The following is a 13,147-nucleotide window of genomic DNA, read 5'->3' on the forward strand; positions in this document are numbered from 1 at the left end:
CAAAACTTTTCACAATATTTGTTAGTTGTTTTTATCCGAAATATTAGATCAGGGTCTTTAATTTTTTGCTTCCAAAAGAATTGATAGACCCTTATTAGATTCATAAAATATGAATATAAGATATTTTTCTGATTGCAATAACTGTCTATGTGTGTTTTAACCATTGTTTAACACAAATGCAGAACTGATGCTCTAAATTCATATTATTTTCTGCTAAAAAACAGATTGCGTATTTTTGATACACAAACGATTACATTATTAAGAAATGTGTATTTCTTCGAGTTCTACGTACTCTACTAGAAAACGCAAAATGTATTTTTGCTATGCAGATATAGTAATTGTAAAATTTAAAGCCAAAATCTATTAAGTTTGTTTAAGTTATTGTTTACTTACATGCATATTGTATTTTGCTAATGCTAAGAAATGATGTGAAGACGAACATAATATAAAAGATAATTCATCACCAAATATTAATGTAAATATTGTACAATCTTAGACTAATTTAATTTTGTAAATGTTGTGTTTTTAAATATTGCTTTGTACAGTTGTAAAGAAGTCAGCCCAATCCCAACAGTCTAAATTATCCATGGCCAGCAAGGAAAAATCTGAAGTTAAAGGTATACGATGTTGCTGCACCCCTTACCCACCTATTTTTTGCATGTTTCACCTCTTGTTATCATTATTACAAATGTTATGAAACCCCTTAAATCTTCAGCATGTTTAAAATGTATCAATTTATATTTTAACATATATTTGCTAAAAACCCATTTAACAACGATTTTGTGAAAACCATAAGAAAAAATGGTTACTTTACTAATAAATATGCATACTTTTATATTATTTTTGAACATTTAAGCACTGCATATCTATGCATTTATAATATCTATGTACATCTCAATATTCCGATTCTTATTGATAAGTTTCCAGGTAACGTTTAGAAATCTTTATATACAAGAAAGTATGATATCCATCTATTTACAATACAACATCATACTTTGCAGTACAAGTTGGTATCGTTGCATGTTTTAGCGATATTTTGCACGTCTTTGGCACAATCATGAACTGTAAACAAAGCAATTTGCTAATTGTATTGGGCATGTTCATAATCCCAGAAAGAATAAATTTTTTTCAAGCAATGTACACTGTTTATGAAGATTTAAATCTATATTAGATTTAAAACATCATAAAATAGTTAAAAATTGATGGAATTAGGAGCTTGAAAAATAGCTCATTTTTAGCATAGAGAAGAAAATATTGTCTAACCTATTGTAAAAAGCCAGTTTTTGAAATGATATATTTAGTTAGGACATCTTGTCAATAAATTTGTATTGGATACAAGATGGGATATTATTACTAAGTACTTAGTCGTACAAGTATTATTCAATTATTTGTGAAACTCATATAACAGTGCCAAAGAAACCTAAAACGCCAGCAACTAAAACAAAGCCTAAACCAAAACCGGAAAAGGAATCGGAACCTGTCAAAACTGAAGTGGAGGAACCACCCAAAGCAGTTGACCAGAAAATTGAACCGAATGTTCTCAAAGAAAAAGAACCACCAACAAAAGAAGCTGGTATGGGAAATCACATATCACGTGTGTCTGAACTGTTTGAATATCACAATTTAAAAGTGTTAACTATAGTTTTGCAGTGCTCAGGGTAATCGTCTCGTTTCATCTCACTATTTTACTCATGTACAATAAGTTTCATTTTAGGCCCGTTTTTTTTTGTTGTTTTTTTAATTTCACATGTGTGACTGAAATCTATTATTTTTGATTTGTTAAACTGAAAAAATTTGTTCACATGTTTGATAAAAACATGTTTTTGTTATCACATTTATTTTATTACTATAGAACTCTTGTTGAGGTCTATCTTCACATGTGTGAGATTGTTAATATACTTTCCACAAGATGATCTACACAAACATGTGAATGTTTCACAAACAAAGTTTTAAATGAACCTGTAGTTAGACTTATTCACAATTAAAAGAACAAGTTGAAAAATTTGAAAATTCTATAGATAATATAATTATAAGATTATTTTGTTGTATCTATTAAAATTACCTGAAAAACAATGTTCTGCTGACCATGACTTACATTATTCTAGCTACATGTATATTCAATTTGATTGGACTGTACAAGGTGTCTCTGACATTGAAATAATAAGTACCTTACTGGCATGGGTTCTGCAAGGTCTGCAAGCCATGTATCTTTGATTTGGGAAAGCTGTTCAGCAAATTTATAAAAAGCATAGTCGTTTACTTTTGTGCTTGCTTATACTTGAAATAATGCACAGGGAGACACTCTGAATTAAATTTTTATGCCACCGCAATCTACGATGCGGTGGCATATAGCGATTCACCTGTGTTTGTGTGTTTGTGTGTTTGTGTGTGTGTGTGTGTGTGTTATATAGATTATATAGTGAACTTAAAAAATCTTCTTGTGAAAAACTACTAGCTAGTCCAATTTCAAACAAACTTGGCAGGATTGCTCCTTGGGTGAAGGGCTTCCAAAGTTCCAAAGAATTTCATTCCATGCAGAAATCTGGTTGCCATGGCAACCAAAAGGAATTATAAGAATAAATTTAAAAAATCTTCTTGTAAAGACCCAAAAGGCCTAGAGCTTAGATATTTTGCATAAGGCATTGTCTGGTAGACTTTTAACAAGATTGTTCAAATTAAAGCCCTGGGGTAAAAATTGGCCCCGCCCTGTGGGTCATTGATTTTCACTATGTACATACAGTAAAAAATTTAAATACCTTCTTGTATTAACCCAAAAGGCCTAGAGCTTAGATATTTTGCATAAGGCATCATCTGGTAGACCCTTACCAAGATTGTTCAAATTATAGCCTCTGGGTCAAAATCGGGCCCGCCCCGGGGTCATTGATTTTCGCTATATGTACATATAGTAAAAACTTAAAACACCTTCTTGTAAAGACCCAAAAGGTCTAGAGCTTAAATATTTCCATAAGGCATTGTCTGGTAGACCTCTACCCAGATTGTTCAAATTATAGCCCTGGGGTCAAAATCGGCCCCGCCCCAGGGGTCATTGGTTTTCCTTATATGTATATAGTAAAAACTTTAAAATAAAAAAATTTTAGCAATTGACAAATGCTAGAGGTAGGATATCTTGCATGAAACATTGTGTTGTAAACCTCTAGCAAGATTGTTCAAATTATAGCCCTGGGGTCGAAATTGCCCCCGCCATGGGTATTATTGATTTCAATATATACATATAGTAAAAAATAAAAAAAATCTTATTGTCTGAAGGTACAAGGCTTAAAGCTTTAATATTTGTTAAATAATATCATCTAAAGGTACTCTACCGAAGTTGTTCAAATTTTGCCTATTGTGTCAAATTTAGCCCCGCCCCTGGGAGCCATAGGTTTATCTTATATGTACATAGTTAAAACTTAAAAAATCATCTTCTCTAAATTTACAAAGGATAGAGTTAAGATATTTTTCATGAAACATTGTGCAGTGAGCCTCTAGCAAGATTGTTCAAATTATAGCCCTGGGGTCAAAATTGGTTCCGCCCCGGGGGTCATTGATTTTCATTATGTACATATAGTGAAAAAAATACATATTTTTGTCTGAAGGTTCAAGGCATAGAGCTTTGATATTTGATATATAATATCATCTATAGGTCCTCTACCAAAGTTGTTCAAATGTCAAAAATTGGCACTGTTTGGGGGCAGTGATTCTCATTATGTACAAATATTAAAAACAGAAAATAAAACAAATGTTTTCTGAATGGGAGAAAGCTATAGCTTAGATATTTGACTTGAAATGTTGTTTGGTGGACCTGTATCAAGATTGTTATTAAACCCTTGGGTCAAAATTATGCCTTGCCCAAGGAGACAGTGACCTACTTTCTTGTCCTTTGATGTACAGCAATGAAATTTTGACCATGTGCACAGTTGTAAAATTGAACTTTGATCTAGATTTTGATGATGTGACCTACTTTCTTGTCCTTTGATGCACAGCTATGAAATTTGAACCATGCGGTGGCATAGCATTTTTCTCAAATGCAATCTTGTTTATGATTTCATGATGGCCCTGATAAGAATTATAATATATCAAAACTTAGTTTACCTCGGTTAATTAAAAAAAAATCTAAGAAAGAAAAATCCCATAGGTGATATGAAAACACCAAAAAATCCTACAATTAAACTAATAACGTCCATTTGGAAGGTTGATTTAAGGTTTAAGTTTTTGACCCTTTTTTCTTATACAAATGACAATCAACTTTTGAACTGCACCAATCGTTTCCTGCCATTGTCTCACTTCTCTAGAGAAAATATCACTATTCCAGCATTCACAGTGTTTCATGTTTTGATTGTTCCTTGAGTTTATCTAAGTCACTTCTTGGATGCTGTTTTTGAACATGCATGTGCTTTGATATTATGAAAAGGAATAAATAAATGACAAGAATATTTTTACATGCCCTACATCATTTTATTTCCTTGACTGATGTTGTAAGAAAATGATTTTAGTTAGAAATTTTTCTTTTTGTATGATTTAAGCTGTGATTTTAGATTCATATTGCAAGAAGGAAATTTATAATTTGTAAACTAGCTTATTCTGTGACTGTTTGTTATTGTCTAGATTCATTAAAGCAGTATTTAGCTGCAAATAGGGGTGTTTATTATTAGAAATGCATAAGTTTTTGTATGTTTAAGAGATAGTAATACAGATATTTTGCTTTTTTTATTCCTCTATGATACATTTGTTTCTGTAAATTAAAATACAGCACCTAAAAAGCCTAAGACCCCAGGGAACAAGGCAAAACCTAAAGCCAAACCAGAAAAAGCCAAACCTGAAAAATCCAACCTGGAAGATAAAGAACCTGAGCCTCCCAGTAAAGACATTTCTGGTACGGACTGGTTTGTGATCACAAGATCACATTCTAGAGTGTTTAGTGATTACACCCTGGTGACATGGTTTCTGAACACTTTTCTCGAGTGATGTTTTGAGTGTTGTTGTCCTGACCACAAACTCCTGAAAATAGAATGGTTTTGATTTAGAGTAATTGAAACCATTTGTGATCTCTTGAGGTCTCACATTCTCTTGGAATGTTTTTGTATCACCGTTTGTTAATGAGTTTCACATCCGGTGAAATTGATTTAAGCACGTTACCAAAGAGGGAAAACTCACATTCTATGAACCAATTGTTTTGATCACATTTGCATGAGAGGCAGTCACATTTGGTGTAATAATTTGATCACATTGGCATGAGGAAAAGTCACATGGTTTGGAATGGATTTTATTACACATCTAGAGTGTTTTTTGATCACATATATGAAAACTGTTTGTTTTCATAATGGTTTTCTCTGCAAACCTGTATTGTATGGGGAATTTGGGAATTTAGGATTTTCAAATAGAATTAAATTATTTTACATTGATTAAGAAGTCACATATACACCTTATATCAATATAAGGTTAACAGTTTTCATATTAATTCTGTTAGAAGCATGGAATATAGAATGCAAATTTTAATTAGCACAAGATGTAAATACTTTCTTTCTTTTTTGTTTCAATTGCAAATAAGAATGTGCATGTTTTGCTAGTTTTTTTCTGAACACTTTGGTTTGACTTTAAGTTAATTGGAAACACTGTCTTAAATATGGGAGGAAAAAAAATTGAGTGGTTGAATTAGAAATGGTCATTGTGAACACCTTACTAACTAAGGTCAAATATATACTATTGTTTACTATTTTTAAGATGTTCTATGTACAATATTTGTTCACTATTTTTGTGATGCGATATTTCTTCAACTTGTTAAAATCTTTGATAATAGTTTTTGCCACAGTCACAGTTTTACATTTGAAAAGTTAAAATGTATATGATTTTGTTGTTTCGTACTATAATTGTTTTTTCCTCTCTGCTACATTTCATGATCATGTACTATTTTTCAGAATTTGAACTCTTTGAGTTTTATTGCTTAATTAAAATTTTTGTCATTTTCTTTCATGATATTTGTGTTTGAACATGTTTAGATAATTATAATTATTGAATTGTGTCATACTTTATTTTCAGCGATAAGATTTACCTTTGTTTGAAATCGTTGAAATTATGTATATTTCAGCATTCTTTTTCAGGTGTTTTTTTTTGTTGAGGTTAATATAATCTTTGCGGGTTTATAAAAAAAAGAAAGAAAACGGATTATGTTTTATTATTACTCAAAGGTTGCTATTTGTATTCTACTTTATTATAGCATCAGGCGTGGATCATACGAAAGAGAACTCAAAGATTTATGGCATGCCACCAAATGTTCCAGTATCACCACGTAAGGCAACGATACTAAAGCATGCAACCAAGAAATTAGAGATTACACTGCTATATAACTCCTTTATAGGAAACTACCTCTATTTATATACATATATACCTTCTTGCTTTATCTCCTTCATAAGGAACTATATCTATTTATATACATATATACATTCTTGCTTTATCTCCTTCATAAGGAACTATATCTATTTATATACATATATACCTTCTTGCTTTAACTCCTTCATAAGGAACTATATCTATTTATATACATATATACATTCTTGCTTTATCTCCTTCATAAGGAACTATATCTATTTATATACATATATACCTTCTTGCTTTAACTCCTTCATAAGGAACTATATCTATTTATATACATATATACCTTCTTGCTTTATCTCCTTCATAAGGAACTATATCTATTTATATACATATATACCTTCTTGCTTTAACTCCTTCATAAGAAACTATATCTATTTATATACATATATACATTCTTGCTTTATCTCCTTCATAAGGAACTATATCTATTTATATACATATATTCACATATTTAAAAGTTTCTTGCCTTATCAATAAGAATGCTTTTCTAGTAGTTGCTTTCTTTATTATGTATAATAACCATAAACGGAAAATATTAATATATAACCAAATTACAAAATAAGTATATATACTTATTTTTGCACGTATATAAGCTTAACTCCCCTATTTTGCTTAATGTTTAATGCTTTTCTAGTAAATATTCTTTTTTAGCTTGTTTGTTTCAAAGAAAAAGTTGAGCTGATATGATCGCTGTGTCCTATATATTATATATCCTATTGAATGATAGTTTGTTTAGTTTCACAAACATTGCATTGGCATGCCTTCTAAAAAAAGATTGTTTTTAAAGGTCCATTATGCCACAGAAATGCTATCATTTTAATTTCTAAAAAACTTTTTTTTAATTTTTGTTGTCTTGTTACAGTTTCTAAAAATACTCATTTGCCGAATACATGATATATCTTTTGCTGATTAAATTGTTATGTTGGCAATTGGTATAATTGTAGCGAATTAGTATTTTGTATGGAAGTTAGAATACTACTTTGTTTACATTTTGCTACTTTTACGACACATTACTATATACTACATGTTCAGCGCTAAATTCTATAGTTGTAATTATATAATATTGTAACATCTTTTTTTGCTCCTAATCCATTATCAAAACATTATTTAACATATTTGACATTTCTAAAGATTAAAAAATATGGATTTCTGAGGCATGATGTACCTTCAACTTTTAGTATGTATTTAGTTATATGTCTCTTCTATATATATGTATTCTTATACCTGTATATATTATATTTAGTCTTGCTTTCATTCAAATGAAATACTTTTCTTTTAGATATATTAGATGTATTAGATTCAGGTATATAGGCATGCAATGCTTTATTGGAGTTTATATTAAAATGACTTAATACTTTTCATGCATGATATGCATTGACAATTCAGTTTTAGACCTGTTTTTTTTCCAAGCACTTTGTTTATTATAATTAGCTATATGATAATTTCTTGCATGAGATTTTGAAAAAATAGCTTGTTGAATTATTTTTGTTTGAAGTTTCTCTCAGAAAATATCTGGTCAGTTTCAGTTTAAATCTTTGCATTATTCACCTTGCACAGTTTTCCATTACCCTAAGTTGTAGCACGATTTTCAGTTTTTAATTGATCAAGATCTAGGATATTTAAGAACCGAGCCTTCAGCATTTACTTTTTAGTTTTGTCAAGCGGAGCATTCTTTTCTTAGAAAGTGAAAAAAGTGACATTTTAAGTAATAAAATAGATTTAGAAAAAGTATTAAAGGAAGGTATATGAAACTTTAGCATTAGAAAATTTACTTTTCAGTAAACCTTTTACCTCATGAGTATTAACCATGAAATGATGTGCAGTCAGTTCATTATTTTGCGATATTTGTGTTTGTACATATCAATCGTTAGCCTGCTGGTAGTATGTGATTTTTCGGCCAGTGCAGACCACAATATGCTGGCAGATTTGTGCCATCTAAACAAGTCAATTTAGAATATTTGCGCGTGTAAGGAGGGTTAAGAACAACATTTTTGTTATGAACATATTTCTTTCATTTGTTGCATATAACTTTAACAACGCAAATACATATATTAACAAAGAAAAATTAACTTGAAATGCTGGTTTATGGCATGATGCTGTTAATTATATTTTTCATGCTTCTTGCATATTTTACCTTTGCTTTATTGTTATGTTTTCAGGTTTTTACTATTTTAGATATAAGCCATAAAAATACTAATAAGTTTTAGCATAAAGGAGGAAACCACGAAATGACATTATATGTATTTATACATCTTGAAACGTTCATATTGTTTGTTTCAGTCAAACAGATTTCTCTTATTTTCATGACATTTTCATGGTATTTTGTTAACCTTTCCATTACTGAATGAAATCAAATTATTGTTAACTGATTGAAATGAAATCATAAATGTTTGAAAGTAAATATGATGTTAAAATCAAATTATATATCATAAATATTATGTTTTTCTGTTTTGGTGTTGAAAAGTAAATATTAAATGTTTAAATTTACAAATTTAAAAATATGTTTAACAACCAGCTTATCATTGAAGAATAAACACTCTTTGCATGGAATAATAAAAGCTCTCTGATTTAAATATAACATTTTGAAATCAATGTGTAGTGATTTAAAACTTTAAATACATCTACAGCAAATTATATTTCTATTAAGTTAGGAATTCTTATAAGCATGTTGCAGTATGCTATTCAATAATATGTCTAAGATTTAGATAGGAAAAGTTATTTTGAATTATAATTCCACAAATTCTTTCTCAAATAATAGCACTTTTTGTCGGTCAAATTTGTATCTAATTTACACGTTTGCAGAAATAGGCATAAATTTCAATAAAACTTTGACTAATCATGACTTAAAAAAGAATATGTTATTGTATTGTTAGTTTTCTCAATTTTAGTTTGCTCTGTTTCTTAAATAAAGGTAAGCCAAAGGAGAAGAAAGCCACAAAGGCTCCTGTGGCTAAGAAGAAACCTGAGAAAGGTGCAAAGAAGGGTAAAGGTAAAGCTAAAAAGAAAGAGGAACCAGCTCCTGAGCCGGAAACCGCTGTGGAAGCCGAATCACCGATCAAAGAAAAGACGCCGGAACCAGTGAAAGAGAAAACACCCAAATCACAAACACCAGTGTCAGAAAGGGTATGTAAAATTCAAGTCAAGTCCTATGTGTTGTATATGTACCAGAAGGGGGTTTGTAGGAATTTAATAATGTGCAGTTACTTGTTGATTTAGTTTAAAACATTGTCTTCTAAACTTCAAAGACAATCATGAAATTAATAATATCCTTTTGATATAAATCTTTTTTATAGGTACATGTATTTGTAATTGATTGGAAGTATATTTGTTTGTATCTTTAACAAAAGTAATATAGTACAGAATAATGTTCAGGTAAAGCTGAAGCTTATAGAATAACAGTTGAATTCAAATGTTTTTTGTTAGGGAAGTTAATGCTGTTTTTTTTTATAGTTTTGTTGTATAGGTTTAGACATTTGTACTGTTTATTTTGTCAGTTATAGCTTTCATTATCTTAATGTTACTATTAAAAGTATGGAATTCATCTTGATTAAATTTTTAAATGTAAAGACTTTTTTAATTTAATTTTGACACATATACCTTTATTTTTTTATTTTTTTGAATTTACAAAAAAGTTTTTGCTTCATTTGATTAATAGCATTTTGTTTATGTAAAATATTGGTAGAAATTTGCTTACTTTACATGTTGATAGCCTGATATGGATAGCAGCGTTAATCAGAGCACATCTTTAAATACAACGGACCATACTGCTGTAAGAACAGTGCATCATGATATTCACTAGGTCACATGATTGAAGAGTACTTGATTGAAGAGTTTGTTTTGTTAACCAGGTTTTCCGAAGGAAAAAACTGGTTATTAGATTGAGGTATGTCGGCGGGCGGACGGGCGGGCGGGCGGGCGTAAACAATTTCTTCTGTGCACAACTCCTCCTACATTTCTCAACGGATTTTGACCAAACTTTCACAGAAGCTTTGTCATCAAGTGCCCTGGCGCATATTGTCGGGGTTTTGCGATTAGATAATATTTGACCTAATTATGGCCCTTTGTTTTTTTTCCTTATATAAAATATATAGTGAACAATTTCTTCTGTGCGCAACTCCTCCTACATTTCTCAACGGATTTTGACCAAACTTTCTCAGAAGCTTTGTCATCAAGTGCCCTGTCACATATTGCCAGGGTTTTGCAATTGGTATATATTTGACCTAATTATGGCCCTTTGTTTTTTTTCCTTATATAGAATATATAGTGAACAATTTCTTCTGTGCGCAACTCCTCCTACATTTCTCAACGGATTTTGACCAAACTTTCTTAGAAGCTTTGTTATCAAGTGCCTGGCACATATTGTCGGGGTTTTTTGATTGGATAATATTTGACCAAATTATGGCCCTTTGTATATTTTTTCCTTATACAGAATATATAGAGAACAATTTCTTCTGTGCTCAACTCCTCCTACATTTCTCAACGGATTTTGACCAAACTTTCTTAGAAGCTTTGTTATCAAGTGCCTGGCACATATTGTCGGGGTTTTGTGATTGGATAATATTTGACCGAATTATGGCCCTTTGTATATTTTTTCCTTATACAGAATATATAGTGAACAATTTCTACAGTGCGCAACTTCTCCTACATTTCTCAATGGATTTTGACCAAACTTTCACAGAAGCTTTGTCATCAAGTGCCCTGGCGCTCACTAAATTCCCATGTTTCTTCCAAGACATCATTCAAGTATTTTTTTAAAATTGTGAACATACTTTTCTTGATATCGCACAAAACACCACACGCCAATATTGTTGACAAAAGAAAATGACAAGAGACGCAAAAATGCAAAAATTAAGCAAAAATAAAGTACTGTTTACCTTTCTAAAATATTTGGGAAAAAAAGGCGAATAGACAACATAAAATTTCTCAATCATTTTTGTTTGAGGAATATTAAAAAGCCATAATTCCTCCTAAAAGGTCAATTAAAAACAAATGCCCCTTCATGACAAAGCTTCTGTGAAATATTTTGCTGAAAACCTGGTTGCATCGCATTGCGATGTTCCTTGTTTTGAATGTCACAATGTTGTTGTACTCGATTAAATGGCACTCTCTTCTTTGGACTTGTTTGATCAATCAAGTTTGCTGTAATGAGAAAATAGATCACATGTTTTATTTTGTCCACAAAGTAACACTGACTAGATTTGTGTTTTAGTTTGGAACATAAATGACACACAGCGGATGTATCCGTCACCATTAGGTGATTCTGTCACCATCAACAGTAGTATCAAGTTCACAACCATCATGCATTACATCTTCATCTTATAACTTACTTGTGTTTCAGGTGGAATCGCCAAAATCATCAAAATCGTCAACTATTTCAGGATCAGACTATTACGAGGTTTAAATCTTGTAGTTCACCAAAATTTGTTTACCTAGTTCTCATTTAGATACAATGTTACTTTACCCTAAACCAACATTGTTTAAATATTTCCTAATTAACAAAATTACTACTGACACTGATAGTTTTATTGGGCCTTGGGATTTTATATTTTATCTTCATGAAATAGAACAACACTTATTTTATTAAGTATTTAACTTGAACAAAAATGGCTGAGCATTTTATATCCTTTGACTTACAGATCGATTGCTCTTTCCAATGCTCCTTTTGAATCTGATAGACAGACAAAGTGTAAAACATGTTTCTACTATAATCACGTTTAGCAACATTTTTGTTTTGAATGCAATGTATCCTATCAATAGAAATTAGTACATACATTATCAAAAGTAAGTTAACTCACCAAAATGCAGGCATCATGGGTATTGTGGATTGGTTACAATAGAGTTCATTTTTAAAAATTGTAAAAATTGGTAGGAGTATTACATGACATTGTTTGAAGGTAATGAAAGCAAACCTTTAGGGATTAAATGTATTATTTATGCCATTACTTGTTATTAAATGTTTATGTAAAATATCCTTTTAAACATCCCTTAATTAACATTTCAGTCAAAGCCATTTATTTAATTTTTCACAATACATGATTGTACATGCACTTATTATGACGTTATCCCATTTATAACATCTTTTCAGAAATGTCTTAATAAAACATCTTTTAACTGGATGGCCTTTATCAAAATATTCATATTACATTTCTTATAAAATACCTCATCATTTCATAATAAATGCAAGATATCATTTAGCGAAACTTATTAATGTGAATGCATGTATATCCGATGATGTCTTTTATTAAACCTTAAATTGAAAAGTTATTTACAATAATCGAAATAAAGGTGGAGGTTTACCTTTCCTTTCTTACTAACATCATGGGCACATCACCATTTTCCCTCCACTTTAACATCAAATAAATTATTACCACAAACCTATATGATTATCCTTTCTAAAATGTACAGTAATGGAGAATCTATATTATTATCACAATTGGCACAGTTCTTTTATTTAAGATATGAAATTGTAGCTAGAAAAAGTCAACTTTTTTTCAAAAAGTATACATTATTAACAATTTTGAAGTAAATAACCAAGCGAACACAAATATTTTAATTACATGTGGGAATTCAGTCCGAAATACTTGTCATTAAGTTGTTTTGAAAAATAAATGTTTTTTGTTTACTTATGGCGTTTTTAAAAATTAAAAAAAAATGCATCGTATGCTCAATTTGAATGGGCTTATGATTGTTAGAACGCATAAACTTTAACCTTTGCAAGTGATTTAGACCATTCAAGTATTTTTCCATAAATTTGTGTTCGGCAAACTGGTTTACT

At 30.3% G+C, this 13,147-nt stretch overlaps 1 protein-coding gene across 1 annotated transcript in view; it reads left to right on the forward strand.

The window, feature by feature from the left end:
• LOC132739450 (uncharacterized protein KIAA2012 homolog) overlaps positions 1-13,147 on the forward strand; it is a 37,163-nt gene that overhangs the window by 4,776 nt on the left and 19,240 nt on the right. Inside the window, exons 6-9 of the mRNA XM_060727170.1 lie at positions 546-617; positions 6,215-6,286; positions 9,284-9,495; positions 11,711-11,767. Of these exons, the coding sequence (XP_060583153.1) occupies positions 546-617; positions 6,215-6,286; positions 9,284-9,495; positions 11,711-11,767 (413 nt within the window). The remainder of the gene's footprint in view (positions 1-545; positions 618-6,214; positions 6,287-9,283; positions 9,496-11,710; positions 11,768-13,147) is intronic.

The sequence above is a fragment of the Ruditapes philippinarum genome, unplaced genomic scaffold, assembly GCF_026571515.1.
Source record: "Ruditapes philippinarum isolate M1 unplaced genomic scaffold, ASM2657151v2 ctg320_1_1_1_1, whole genome shotgun sequence".
Classification (NCBI taxonomy): Eukaryota; Metazoa; Mollusca; class Bivalvia; order Venerida; family Veneridae; genus Ruditapes; species Ruditapes philippinarum.